Here is a 16190-nt window from a genome sequence, read left to right as displayed (position 1 = left end):
GTATCTTCATGACACTTAGTCAGAATGTTAATCTTGATGATCTGTGGGTCAAGTTTGAATCTGGGTCATGCGGTATCAGAAACTAGGTCACCGGGTCAAATCAAAAGAAAAGCTAGTTAACACTTTAGAGGCTACATTTATGACCATAATCTTAATGAAATTTGGTCAGAATGTTAATCTTGATGATCTTTATGTCAATAGGTCAGGTGAGCGATACAAAGCCTTCATGGCCCTCTTGTTTACAAACCTAAAACCAAACAACAAACTAAACGGTTTGAACATAAACGAGTGTTGATCCAAATGCAATGTCGCGTCCGTGGTGCAATTGTTCATCGTTATATTATCATATAAATTATATCAAGACATTGGCTTATTCAATTCTGGTTACACGAGTTAATTTTTAGGGTTGTTTCCTTTTAAATACATACAGATTAAAAGTATGCAACATTCGCCATTTGGCCGCACGCGAAAAATACTTTTTCGTAAGCAGAATAGCAAAGACATCTATCAGTTAACTTCAAAATAATGAATAAAGTCATATGATATCTTGTTATCCCTTAGTGACAAAAATGTTGATAACATTCAAGAGGAGTTTTTAAGGTCTTTTAACACAAATACTGTCTTTTCAATTGGACAAATTGAAAATCATAGCAAAACACTAATTCTTGTGTGCGAGACAATTGAAAAAAAAAATCATCATGGCCACTATATAGTATGTATATTCTTTTTTTAAAAATCAGTTAATTCAAATGCAATAAAGCGATTGATTTGCAAATGTTTAAATGTAAGACGGAACAGAGTTGTCACAACTGTATATAGAATATACTGTGTTAGAGTAAAATAGTGGTACATATTATTGTGTTACACAAAATGTGATATAGACAGTAGTTATAGACTTCGTTTTGATCATGAATATTTAAATGTGTCAACTTCATATTTAAAACAGTAACATCAGATTGGTATGTTACAGAAAATGGTATACAGACAATATTGAGAGTTGTGAAATGGCGTTTATATATGCATACTACATTTGAGGATACCGTTTTGAACTATATTTTGGTGATAAACATTTTATAAAAATGATAATTAAATGTGAAAACATAAGGTTTTGGTATTTAGATGTTATAAACTTATATGCTGCACATGGTTGTATAAAATTGTATGCGCATTGTAAATACAGTTTCACTATTTTATGGAATAAAGAATATCTTGTTTTCTTAGTGTATCTCATACAGTCCCCGACGATGATCAAAGCGGACACCATCATGACTCGAGTTCATCGTTCTGGTGCAGAGTACAGCAATAACTGAATACCGCAGTAACTGAGTACCAAAATGTAACAAATTGAAAATCCGACGGCAATGAAGGACTGTGCTAATGCACTGTGGAATAATACCAGCAACATTTTGACGTGATTTTATGCATCCCCAAGCCTGCCTGAACATTGTTGATTACAACAGTAACAGAGACTTGGTCTATTTTTCGACACATGAAAATTAACTAAAATTACAATTTTAAATAGATTTGATAGTGTTTTCCGTCAACGCATGAAGCAATGTTTGCTATAACCGATTTCATAGTGTATCTCGGACAATCCTCGACTGTGACCTAAGTAGACCAAGTCTTGATTCGAGGCCACCCTTTCGGTGCTGATTACAACAGTAATTGAACGCCAAAACATGTTCATATTGGATACTTTGATCTTCTCTGGACAGATGTCGTCAGCATATCTAAATTCCGTCGGCAATTCTATATGCACTATTTCTAGGCACACAAATTTAATATTTACATAGTCTTATGTATCCTCAAGCCCTCCTGAACATAGTAAGGTATAGAAGTTATTGTAACAAAAATTATGGTAATGCTGTCGCTACTCTTGTTGGCAGTTATCACAGTAATAGTACTAGCAGTAATACTGTAGTTTCTGCTGTTGGTAGTTAAGGTATTAATAGCAGTTACACTGTTGTCACTGTAACTGTAATTTCCAACAGTCATGGCAGTAATTCTGATAGTACTATTATAATTTCCAGCTACCTAAGTTTACCAAAACTTGATTCGTGGCCACCGTTTCGGTGCTGATTTTAGCAATAACCGAAAACCAAAGCATGTCCAGATTTCATAATGTGCTCTCAGGTTCTTTGTTCATATGACGCCGGGATATTTAAAATCCGTCGGTAATCCTCTAAGTTCTATTTTGTATATATATATATACACTGACATTATTAAATGCATCCTCAAGCCCTCCTAAACATTGTGACTTTACAGTGATACTGCTGTTACTTCTTTATTTGTTTAGTTTTGTTGGATTTAAAGGGTGTCTGTCCTCCAGATCGTTCGACAAAAATATTTCTAGATAAATGCTATATTTCTTAAGAAGGTTTTAAAACTTAATAACTGACAAACCTATGTTACGAAAACACATGAGAATTTGCTGTTTTACTACTTTTTACGATGTAAATCGAAAAGCGTTTGCAACGCTTTACTCGAGGTAAACTGTCTCGATTATAAATATCTATATTTTGAAGTTACAATTCACTAATTCCGCTATAGCGCTATTGGTTACGACGACGGGGAAATATCTTTACTGCCCCGGCGGTCCGGGGTTCAATTCCCAACGCGGTCATCTTTTTTCTTCTTGATTTAGAATTTTTAAAATATATTAGAACCAAAAACTCATATTCTAATGTTCATAGTATGACCAAAACTTCAATTTGAAAGAAAGATTATTTTTAGCTTAATCTGAAGGTCAGTGCCTTTGACGTCGCAACAACACAATTATAGGTCATATGGCGACTTTCAAGCTTTTTAATGGTGGAGGAAAGACTCCAGGTGCCCCTCCGTGCATTATTTCATCCCGGGCGGGCACCTGGATAGAACCACCGATCTTCCATACGCCATCTGGATAGCTTCCTCACATGAATAATTCAACGCCCCGGGTTAGGCTTGAACTTATATCGATGAGGGGCAAGTGGTTTGAAGTCAACGACCTTAACCGCTCGGTCATGGAAGTCCCTTGTTATTCTTTAATACAGCTGTGCATGCTATAACGTTCCACCTGTAATAGCAGTTATATGGTTGTAAGTTACTGCTGTTATTGCACTATTGCTAACTTTACGCTGACCTGACAATATTAAAGTTTTTGGCTAAATTTAGATGTGGCGTCTGAGACGATTGCCTGTTAATGACAGATTATGTCCATTCTGTAACAGACAGATTGAAAGCTTACATTGTATTAAATGTGAATTATATAGTGACATCTGAGATAATTTGTTTAGAAACGCTACATACACAAATGAGAGCTGAAAATTAACACTTTTATATTTACTAGTCGAGGACGACTTATTTCACAGCCAGCATGAGAAGAAAAAGAAGTGAAATTTTACATTTATAATCTTTTTAAATTTGAGAAAAGGGCTTAGATTAGGTTAAACGTAAAACAAATATTAATCAGGCCCTCTCATATCTGACATGAGTCGATAAGAGCTAACACTCCTTTATTAGCATAACTTTATTGATAGTTCAATAAGTTAATTTATTTATCTTTGGTTCAAGGTAATAGACCTATAGGCTTTGCATTTCCATGAAATTACGTAATCCCTTAATTCTTCTTTAGTGTTCTCCGGAAAATAACGATCTCGCATACGGAGAATACGTAATCAAACGGAAATTGTCGATTGCGATTATGGATCCACTACCTTAAACCTGCATTTTTATTCAGTCTTCGGCAAAGAATGAAATCACTAATGACTGAAAAATATGAAGAATGGATCATCTGTCTCCAATATATTAGAACTGAACTAACTGTTCAGTGAATGTAGCATTTATTCTACGGGTATCTACATTTTACCCGACTGAGCTATAATTATACATATTGTGCAATTAAAATTAAACCAAATACTGATATCTACTTATCAAATAATATACACACTTAGTATTAATTTTTGTTTTATCAGTTTTCATGAAATGGACGCGTCCGCGTTTTTGCGCGGGAGTCAAATTATCATTGCGGATTAGTACCAAGAAACAAATACTTATATTACATAATCGGACGTCAAAACGCGTAACGTTTTTATGTTCTGTATTCTTGTAAAAGTGACACTGACAAGCGCGCATAATTTCCTCAAAACAGAGAATTCATCCAGATAATTCACAAACCCATCGTGGTGAGTTATGAGTACATACTGATTATTCTTTCGCTTTGAGCATCTCAAATCTTCCGAACTTTGGGCGTATGGACTTTGCTATATCCTTTATCTGGACAGAATAATTATGCTTGAATAGTTACACGAGCTCAAAATGACTGTCTGAACAATATAGTCCAGATGGGACTCGACAAGGTATAGATACTTTATGATAAATGCGATCAAGCATAACAAAAAATGTATTTAACGTCACTATTCTGATGTTTGAAGTGCCTCGCGCGTACCTTACTGTGTATTTGGTAATCGTTGTTATTTACCTTTATATACATTTGTAGTCATCAACGTACATGTGCATTCATAATTAAATGACAGTTAATTGTCAAAAATGTATTCCACTTTTTTTAGCGGAAGTACACATTTATACTGTCTCAAGCTATTCACAATTTAAATATATACCATTTGAAACCTAATGCATAGTTCTTTTCGTACACATCAACCTTAGCTTGATAACTTTATAATCCATCATTTCATAATGGTCAAGAAATTCAAAATGCATAACTGTACAACGTTTTACGATCAGAAATATGTTTTATTCCTTTCCACAAGACACTTTCATCCATTCAATATAGAGACAAAAAAAATGACGAAAATGAGTTTGTCTTTATAACTTAGAAAACTATATATAATTTCTCAACGTATTTTTTATTCAAACGTACAAACTGCCCTCTGGATACATATTTTTGCAATTACTAGTGATGGACGTGCTGATTACTCTCGGGATCGACGATGCATGAATAAAACGGTCCATCACATGATCGTTGGCAAAATTTTTCATCGTTGACGAAATTTGACGTCCTTGTAAGTAAGTAAGCTAAATTTAGAAAGTCGCCTTGAATGTGCATGGTAAATGACTTCTTATTAGACGGACAATACCTGGTCAGTGTGTTTAAAATGACCAAATTTACTGGAATTATTATAGATTTTTCATCATAGTGTATGCAGAACGGGAATCACGTCGGTCGAAAAAATGTAATTTATAGCAACATATATAGCAACTGTAAAGCGATGTCAGAAGGTCACGGAAACTCATTTTATCTCGATTGTGATGAAAGCTTGGAGCATATTTGAATCACTCTCGAGTCTGCTTCCTGGAAAAAACGGTATTATCACATGTTTGACGTCGCCGGTGTGAAATAAAGCCATTATACAAACTTGATAATCCTATACACTAGTGTAATAAAGCTTTGACATTGACGTCGTTTAAAGTATAGGAGACTTGGTCAAATTAACGTGTTTATGATAGTATAAGAAAGAAGAATTTCTGATGTTTTGGCAGGAAAACTTAACATGTGATAAAAAGAATATTACATTTGTGACTTTCTACATTGAATTTATTAAACTCGTTGAATAAAATTGGCAGGGCCTCGCATTTTATTAAACTTGTTTTATAAATTCAATATAAAAAGACACTCATGTAATATCCTCTGTTTATTACTTATTATTTTCTATGAATTTTTGTAATTACACACCTTTAATACGAACGTTTTAAAACTGCACACTTTTTTATTTTGTTTTTTGTTTATTATTATTATTATTAGTTATTTCAATAAAATTGCTAGTTTTACATTTGCATTTGATAGATAAAGTGATATTTCAACAATATTAACAAAAAGGCAAGTCTAAAAACGGCATTTAGCTTCAAAATTCATTTATTTCCAATGTGTCTTGCAACCAAAATTGGCAAAGAGGGGTAATTCTTATGATACAAACTTTCATTTCTAATGAATTTGGCTAATTATGCTAAAACAACTCTATCTTAGTTTGGCAACAAGGACTGGTGAATCACATTTTAAAACTTCCACTAGTGAAACTTGTATAAATTAGCACTCAGAGAACACAAGTCAACTAAGAGTAAATGATCAGTTGTTTAAGTTTCGAACAAGTCCGTTACTTGACCAAGTAATCACCTTTGACTTCTAGCTCCAGGTTTAAGGAAGGTCATCGGTCGAGGACTAAATAAGCTTTTTTCCATGTTGTAAGCATATTTTGGCAAATATATCGCCCCTGTATGCAGCATAGTACTATGGTCAAATTTGGAAGACGTGAATATTATGAAGGGCTTAAAAATCGCTACTGCAGCCTTTGCTAGTTTACACTTCATATGTAATTTTAATACATCGGTCAGGATTATAAACGTAAATGTACTGTATTTCAATGAGACAACATTTGAAAATCATTTAAATAACAAAGGTCAGAGAATATACGAAAACAAATACAGTTATACATTGTTTTAAAACATTTTTTAATAATTTAAAATGAACTGCATGCGCGGATCCAGAGGTGTGTGTGTGTGGGGGGGGGGGGGGGGGTACGTGTATCCAGAACACCCACCCCGGGGAAATCCTAAAAAGGAAAGAAGAGAAGAAGGAAAGAAAATGGTTTTTCGAAAAGGCAACATTAGGACAACATTCAAAGTGTAAGTGGCTGCTGCTACATACGACCCCGACGTAATTCATATTTATGTAAATTATCTCAAAAAAGCAAAGAATTTTACCTGTAAGAAATCTTAATTTTATTATTTGTCCCAAATTTAACAGATGAGCTCATAAAAATGTGAAAATAAGGGGTAAGGGGTATATTGTATATGAAATTGTAGTGGAAAAGGTAATGCCCCCAGAATGCAGGAAATGAAGCGCTGAATTTCAAAATTTTCCGGGGGTGGAGGGGGCATGCCTCCGACCCCTAGCTGGTCGGCTACTTTTCTATTTCAGCCTGTTCAACAAAAACTTATTGACAACCCTGTACTTGTAAACGGCTAACATCCACACAAAAATACATATATAAAGACACATGTTTGTCATAGTTAGGGTTCGGTCGGAACCCCTCTGAGAAAATTGACTGGAACCGCCCATGACCTTGTGTTTACCGTGTATAAGGTTACCACAATCTTTTAAGTTAACCTTTACTGATAACTGGTAACGTTAACGATAATTGAAAACGAAAGAGGAAGTTTAATAGTTATATGAACAAAATGGCGACTGGTGGGTGTGAAATTACTTCGGATGAAATTTTCAACTTTAAATGTACGCCTTGTTCCAAGAAAAATAAGAACCGAGAAGCGGTAAAATACTGTGTGGAGTGTCAGGGATACTGTTGTAGGTCATGTGTAGACATACATGAAGATTTTCCTGCTTTAGAAGGACATCAGCTTCTTGATAAATCAGATTTTAAGTCGACAGGTATTACGTCGGACCTCCCGGATTTACCGACCGTGAGATGCAAGATTCATACAGTAAAGGTTATGGATATGTACTGTGGAAACCATGACGTGGTGGGTTGCACCAGCTGCATGGCTCTGTCACACAGGTATGTGGACTTTGCGGATAATTGTTTAAACTTAGACAAGACTAAATTTCATTCAGACAGATCTTTAGTTGAGAGCTGTCTATGCAAGCTTCAATTTGTAAATAACAGAATTCATACACGTAGGACAATTCTTCATACTTTGGTTCTATTACTAAGACTATTTTTGAAACGCTGGTTACTTTTGTAAAATATGCTGATCAGCTGCTGATAGTCCCTGAATATAGGTCAGTAGATCTAATTCGGTCGAAAATGTGCTTCCGTGGTGTATCGAAAGAAGTACAAAGTAAATAGATCCTAATTTTCTCATTTTTGGCGCAAATTCGTGTAGAAACACTTTTTCCCTGCTAGAAAACATTCTGCATGAGGTGAGAGCTGTTTTACTTTATACGCCCGATATATATGGTATGTTTTGCGGATCGAAACCGAAAGTAGGGGTTTACTGTGCGGACAAGAGCAAATATGCGCCATTTCACAACTGACATTTCACCGCTTCTGCGAAAGCTATGGCCAGTGTGATGTTTTTGACTATCAAGAGCCATAATTCTCGTCTAACCCTGTGAAATCCAAAACAAAACCGTAGATGCACAGCTTCACATGCTGAATAACAACACTTAAATGTTTGATGACTCTATGTCAGATATTTTTTTGAGATATGCACGATAGAAAATCGGATGGACGGACGGGCAGACGTACGGACATTGGTAGTTCTAAGTGCCTGCGCCCCTCTAAAAACACAGCAAAAAAACAACAACAAAAACTCGTCGCGGGGGTGGTGGGGCGCTGGGGCTTGTGTGTGGGCACAATAAAATATGTATAAAGCATTATGTAAAAGAAAGTTTAAATGAAAAATCCAAGGACAATGTCCTTTTATAGTGCCAAGTATATCAATTTGACATGCCAACCTAAATACCCTGAATTCACCTCACTATTTTTGTGTAAATTCGAAATTATAAGAATTTCATATCTTATCTTTCTACTTGATGTATTCATTAAAGTGATATGTCAGTATTCATAAAATATTAGTATAAGCATGCGGTGTTGTGAAATTTACAGTATGTATATTATCATATGCTATAGACCTTTTACAGAGAGCTATTTCCTTGGCAACGGGAAACAATTTTCGCGCATGCGCACTCTACGTAGGGCAAAACATCTGCGCACAATATAAATTACGTTAGAGTCATATTGCATTTCAATCCATTCGATCAATAATGAGTTTGTGTTAAAGTAAATATCCACAAGACAAAGGAAACTATATGTTACGGTAGATCTTTGCAAACTCACAACTGATATACTTTAACTAATGCGCATTATCACTGATTAATAAACTATTTTTCAGCAATTTTGATCTCGGCAAATTTAGGTTAAGAAAAATATAAAAATGATATTTTCCATGAATTAATTAAAGTATTCAATACCAGCAGGAAGTTGGCAGTTAGCAGTTGCAGCAGTTACAGCAGTTAACTGCTACAACTGCTGGCAGTTACAGCAGTTAACTGCTACAACTGCCAGCAGTTACAGCAGTTAAACATTGCGAATGTATGAAATGTCAATAATTACAAAGCTGAAAAAACACAAAGCTTTTAGTAAGTATGTAACATCTATACAATGTATACAGTTTGAAGTAGCATAAACCTACGGATCACCGGAAGTTTGCACTGGAGTAGTACTTGCAGTTTTGCTGCTTTTAGGTTTTAATAGCAGTTACGGTAACAACATTCTTTATTCTATTACTGTTGTAACAACAAACATTAAATTAACAGAATCCATGTTACTACTATATTCCCAATTTTGAGGGCGGACCATATGTAGCTACGTTTATTTTTGAAATAATATCTAGCATAAACATATTTTAACATAAAAATTATATAAACAATACACAGAGTATAGGGCCTACACCTGCGAAAGAATTCCACGAGTCTTGTCCGAGTAAATTATCCACGCAGCTTGTAAATGACTAGTATTGTTTGGATAATTAAAACATGGTTCCGCTGATTATTATTTCGATCGATTGTAATATGTTCTTTTTTATGTAAAAACGTAGATGGAAGAATGGGGAAGCACTAGTTCACGTCTCATTTAAGGCACCAATATTGTAGGTGGACACGTCACCGTGCAACGTGTATTTGTGCTAACAACGCTGAAAAAACGTAGGAGTGCGTAGAGTGAGTTCTATCCTGCGTACCTAGTAATCCATACACTGTGCCTAAATTAGCTTTTAAGTGTAACAAGCCTTTCATATGAAATAGAAGATTAAATGTATATATAGCAGCACTCTTTATTCGTACCTGTTAAATGTAATTTTCATATTAGAATCAAACTATCATGTATTGCTTCAGCAACGGATTGTCAGTATGCCAGATACCTAATTACAAAATGTGCACACATCTAGTGCTCTGTCATTATACAGCATTAAAAAGCATTTTTTTTTCAGAAACATGTTGGTTCATGTTGAAAAAAATGTTACAGTTTTAAATTGTTGCGACATCAACCATTTCTGTCAATTCAGCATACAATGCCAACAGTATGTCTTTGGTACTGAATTATTAGAATTATTGTGTCTAATACCTTTATAAAGAAAAAAGACCTCAGTATGTTTAAATTGTAGTTACATTAATGTAACTGTTATGATATTACATTGTTATAGTACGTATAATATCTTGTCGGAACAATGTTGTCTTTTTCCCCTAGTATCGTGTGCGCGGAACTAATATGTCAAGGTTCCAATTTCACTGGTTGCAGTTCCAATGTGGTTTTGTCTTTTGCCCGGCATTAAAAGATAGTCCCGACAGGAGATCACATGGAGTTAATTTTGGCTAGTGATTGATTAAAAAATCTTTAAACGGGGTCTATGTTAAGGTGTTTGCCTTTCGATCCTGGGGTTGTAGGTTCAAGCTCTTATAGGGTCGCGACAACACCTTAATCTTACTTTTATTCAAGGAAGTGGGCAGAATAAGTGTGAATCTTTATCACAATTAGGGAGAAATAAATAGATAAAACGGGAGACCATGTGAAACGCAGTAGGAAATCATTACTACTACAAAATCTGACGAAAATTATACTATAGCGCATCTGTCATCATTCTACATTTTATTTACCTAGACTCATTTTATCTTATATTATTATTTTGTGTGTGTGTGTTGGGGGGTGGGGGGGGGGGTGGTATTATATAAACCTACTAGGTGAATGCTATTTAGAGAGAGATACGCAACGAGATACCGGTATAGCTTTCTATACTGAAAACCTGTCCTTGAAAGTGAAAATGGTGTCTTCAGTCAAAACTATACGACGATTATCCTACAGGAGAAACATTAGAAATAAGCAAATAAGCAAGTCAAAAAAGGGGAGAGCGTTCCCGGCCAAACACCAAAGTCCACCCTCGTCGGAAACCAGACCTTAACCAGGATGGCCACCACCCGGGCGTGTCGGGCGTCCACCCTCTCTACAACGACCACCCGGTGGCACCCCAGTTTCTTCTACTGTTGCGGGACTGGACCCCGACACCGAAACTCGCCATTTTACGTTCTGCCCAGACTTTGACGCACGCTCACGAAAAAACCAGACCTTAACCGGGATGGCCGCTATGCCGGGTCCGCATGCACGGACCCCCTCTACAACGCCCACCCGGTGGCACCCCAGTTTCTTCTACGGTTACGGCCAGGCATTCAACTGCTGGAGGCGAAATGGCGTTTTCGAGCGTTCCCGGCCAAACACCAAAGTCCACCCTTGCTCGGAAACCAGACCTTAACCAGGATGGCCACCACCCGGGCGTGTCGGGCGTCCACCCTCTCTACAACGACCACCCGGTGGCACCCCAGTTTCTTCTACTGTTGCGGGACTGGACCCCGACACCGAAACTCGCCATTTTACGTTCTGTCCAGACTTTGACGCACGCTCACGAAAAAACCAGACCTTAACCGGGATGGCCGCTATGCCGGGTCCGCATGCACGGACCCCCTCTGCAACGCCCACCCGCTGGCACCCCAGTTTCTTCTACGGTTACGGCCATGCAGGCAATCAACTGCTGGAGGCGAAATGGCGTTTTCGAGCGTTCCCGGCCAAACACCAAAGTCCACCCTTGCTCGGAAACCAGACCTTAACCAGGATGGCCACCACCCGGGCGTGTCGGGCGTCCACCCTCTCTACAACGACCACCCGGTGGCACCCCAGTTTCTTCTACTGTTGCGGGACTGGACCCCGACACCGAAACTCGCCATTTTACGTTCTGCCCAGACTTTGACGCACCCCCACTCATTTCGTTTCTTGTCATACATTATGTTTATTCTTTTTACCTCTCCTTTTTTCAATTATAATGATAAATAACTACTTGAATATTAATGCATGTAAAATGCATATACGTGTTATATATAAATTTAGTGGGACACATGCGAAACTATCAAAATCTTTTCAGTTTCCACTTTGAAATTTGGAATTCCCTACTTTCGTTTTAGTGGTTTTGACATATGAAGTTTAGTAACTCTTACTTAATTCTGTAATATCACATGAATTAATTCCCTTTTATTCTGAAAATTTAATTACATTTGTTTCATAGCATATATACAGTTTGTTAGAATTACATATTAATAATTATTCTAAGAGCAATTTTATTTCTCTTTAAAATATAAAAGAATTCTGATTACGATATGAGTAAAATATTTATTACTTATGAATATGTTAATATGCTAATTTCATACCAGTTTAACTGTTACTGAAAGTTTACATAAATACTAATGAAATCAAAGCAACCAGGTCAGCAACTCTGACCCTACGTCTAGCATATTTGTTTGTCACAAATCCGTGGGTTACGGGCAGCCATTTTCTGTCATAACCCAGTTAATCACATAAATTTCTACATCTAACCTTTACCCTGCTGAATTTCTAAAAAGGACTGTTCCATCATTCAGTTTGGGCAACATTTACTAGAAGGGGCGTTAATGAAAATTTACTGACTGAATAGCAAAATAGTGCAGACCATGGTCAGCCTGCACGGGTGTGTGCAGGCTGATCTTGGTCTGCACTGCTCGCAAAGGCAGAATCACTAGCCGGCAGCAGGCTAAAGGCTAAAAGGGTACAGGCAGCCCAATTCTGTCATAACCCTTATATAGTATATGGCACATTATGGGTTACGGACGGCCCTCTTCCGTCACAACCCGCAAGTTCTTAGCAAAGCCTCATCTATGAACCATACCTAGTATTCATGATTTTGCTTGTCACATTTTATTTTATGATGTATTAACTTAGCTGTTCGCTATTGTTAAGGGTTTTGTAAATTAATTGATTAATTTCCCTTTGATGGACTATAATACAAGTAGCTGTTAACTGCTGCAACTGCCAGCAGTTCTAGCAGTTAACTGCTGAACTGCTGCAACTGCTAACTGCTCACTTCACACCGATAGTATTCAATAATAAAGCTTTTGTTTTATTTCCTAACATGATCTAACAGAATTTACAACCTGTCGCAATTATCTTACATGATACTTGTAATATAATTAAAAGTCGAAGTTTAAAATAAAAATGTTCAGTTAACAAAGTTCAGCCTTTGATATACTCAAATGGTGATCAATTCATTTCGTATAAAAAAAATAATCTTAAAATTGTTATTTTTTATTTCTGTTGATTCTTTGAATTTGAAAGTTTTTATTTGACAATATCAAAGTTGTTCGGATGGTGAATGCAGAGATAAGATTTAATAGAGAGGGGGCCGGTAGCGGGAAGGGTTAAACGATGTTCTATTCTTTGCGGAATTCAAGTTTATCATAATTATTCTATTAATTTACGGGTAATGACTTTTGCGCACGATACATTTTCGATATGAAAACTATCTAGCATGTAAACATAAGAGATAAAAAATAGAGATTTATATTATGTATTTTCCTTCAGTATGTAGTTAAATAGTCCTTGATTTTATTCACATCTTACGAATTTAGATTTTTTTTTAAAACTACACTTTCATCGTTTTAAGAGGAAATGTCCATTAAGTTCCGAAGTATTTTCTTATGGATGTTATCACTGGTGAAATGCTTATACAGCTCCGCCACGTGATATATCAATCCGAGTGCGTTCTTATTACGGCATTGATGACCGTATAGTAGGCGTTAAAGTATGTAACATCAAAGCCTTCTTCTTCTTCTTCTTCTTCTTCTTCTTATTCTCTTGACCGCCAACAATGGCGAACCCTGGTGACCCCAGGTAAGGTAATCCACCACCAGAATGAACACAAATACAATGTCTTAAAACGTCCTTCACCGCACAATATTTATATACACCCGAGCACAGTTTATAAATTTAAAACCTGTCTACTGAGCATACAGACCGCATGCACCTGGCAGCTGATAATCCGGAAGAGTGGAACTTCTGTAGATGGTCTCCCTTGTTTTATGTAGTTTGTATATAAGCCTTCGGGAGTCAAATTCGATTTTGTCACAAAGATGTGTTCCTTGCATGTAAGAGGGGAGTACACTCGAATAGTCAATAATCAACCTCAAAAAGTCACATGGTGGTATAGAACTTAGTGCACCGTTCTCACGTAGACTGTTAGTGATGGAATCAATAATCGGACCACGAACATGTTGCAATACTTGACAGTGAAAAATGAAGTGTTCCACGGTTTCGTCAGCAGCATAGCACAGTTGACATTCAGGATTCACAGCATTTTGATTAAATCTAGCTCGATTTTTCTGAAGGACATATGTTCAATATGTCAATAGTTTCAATCTAGAAGACATTCTGGAAGTTTCAAAAGTTGATGCACTTGGGACACGTAGGACTGGATGGACTTTCCCAGGCTGATACGTACAGTTCATATATTTAAGCGATGGATACATTCGCGCTTGATCTTCAGTTTGGTTTTTCCACTTGCTTTCAACAATCGTATATACATGCAGATATTTTTTCCAACTGTTTTTATCTATTTGGTTTTCAATATATGTAAACACACTTTCAAGATCATATCGTACAAGGAGTGGCGGAATCTTAATAGCCCAAGCGCATGATTTATCAGTTTTCACAGTTAGTTGCCGTATAAGAACTTGCTGTTCAATGCTGTCCTGACTTTGATTACATAAATTGTTAAAATAGTTTAAAACTCTTAAGATGAAGGGTGGCTTGTACTGGAAGCAGTCCTGACAGGATGTATACCGACGATTCAGTAAGATGCCTTTTGGAGAAATGCTCAGGAGAAGTGTGTAACGGAAGTCACACATACGCATGAACGCAAGGAGACTATTACCGTATCAGATGCTGCTGAAAATATGACTTTACCTAAACGGATCAACTTTAGGTGTTAAAGTATTGTTTCCTGTTTTATACGAAACTGCTGTAATGTTACACTAACATCTTTCATAATGTTGGAGTAAAACTGTGATATTATGCTAATGCTATTATGCTAATACTTAACAGATAACACTGACACAGGTAAAGCATAACTTGTAAGAATCTGGACATTGAATATAATACATCGTGATACAACCAGTACATTTAATCTCTACTTCATTGATACACCAATAAGTATCTCGCCAGCAACCAGACTGAGTGCGTACCAAAACTGGAAAAAGTAAAATAATTGGTATTACCAATAACACTAAAGTACTTCCTTTGTACTATAATATGTATTCTATATCCGACAAGCAGATGAATTAGCAGTTTAAATAAAATAGAATAAGGCCTGATTTCAATGTTATTTCTAAGAGAAAACGTCAAATTACACATTAACAAATATGTGTTTGAAACAACTACGGGAGAATATTCTTTTGCACCTGTCGGTATAGTCGGTCGATCAGTTTGTAGAAATGTTTCCGCCCGGTAGGATAAGAGCCACTTTACCAAGAACATTCATACTTGGTAACATGATTTGGCTTATAAAATGTATGAACTTTATTGCTTTTTTGTGTCAGTAGGTCAAATGTCAAGGTTTCAAGTTGAAAATTGTTTCCGCCAAATAAGTTGAGAACCACTTAACCAAGAACACTCAAACTTCTTAGCATGATTGGACTGGTAGAGTAGATGGCACCTTTTGTTTTAGGGTCAGTAGGTCAAAGGTAAAGGTCACAGGGTCCTGAAACATGAAAAAAGCTTCCACCTAATAACTTGAGAACTACTTGACCTATCGACTTCAAACTTGGTAGCACGATTGGGCTGATCCAGTAAATAGCCCATATTGTTTTGCGTCAGTAGGTCTAAGAACTTGAGAAACACTTGACCCACAATATGCAAACTTAGTGGCATAATTGGGCTAATGAAGTAGACGACCCCTTTTGTTTTAGTCAATAAGTCAAAGGTCGAAGTCAATTTAACATGAAGCTTGAAAACCGTTTCCGCCAAATAACTTAAGAACCACCTGATCCAATGTTTTCAAACTTGATAGTATGATTGGGCTTATGATTTAGATAACTCCAGAAGGTTTTCTGATTAGCAGGTCACGGTCATAGTGACCACGAGAATGAAAATGGGGCAACCCTTTATTGGGGACATACGTGTTCTACAAACAGCTCTTGTTACGTAACACTTAGTAAAACGGATGACAATACCATTTCTAGATAAAAGAAATGAATTCAAACTTGTAAAAAATGTATAAAGTTTGCTCTAACTAAAAAACAACAATCTTGGCATGATAGTAAAATTTACTTCGTGGAAAACATCTTTCTGATATGTCATTTTATTTGACCAGCTGTTGCCGCGCAAGAA

General features: G+C 36.5%; 1 protein-coding gene across 1 annotated transcript in view; it reads left to right on the top strand.

Moving 5' to 3' along the window:
• Positions 1–7173: 7173 nt before the first annotated feature.
• Positions 7174–16190, top strand: part of LOC123540241 (E3 ubiquitin-protein ligase TRIM33-like) — a 31713-nt gene continuing 22696 nt past the window's right edge. Inside the window, exon 1 of the mRNA XM_053526692.1 lies at positions 7174–7508. Within this exon, the coding sequence (XP_053382667.1) occupies positions 7174–7508 (335 nt within the window). The remainder of the gene's footprint in view (positions 7509–16190) is intronic.

Source organism: Mercenaria mercenaria, chromosome 16 (genome assembly GCF_021730395.1).
Source record: "Mercenaria mercenaria strain notata chromosome 16, MADL_Memer_1, whole genome shotgun sequence".
In the NCBI taxonomy this organism is placed as follows: domain Eukaryota; kingdom Metazoa; phylum Mollusca; class Bivalvia; order Venerida; family Veneridae; genus Mercenaria; species Mercenaria mercenaria.
This window is presented reverse-complemented; position numbering and strand designations above follow the sequence as displayed.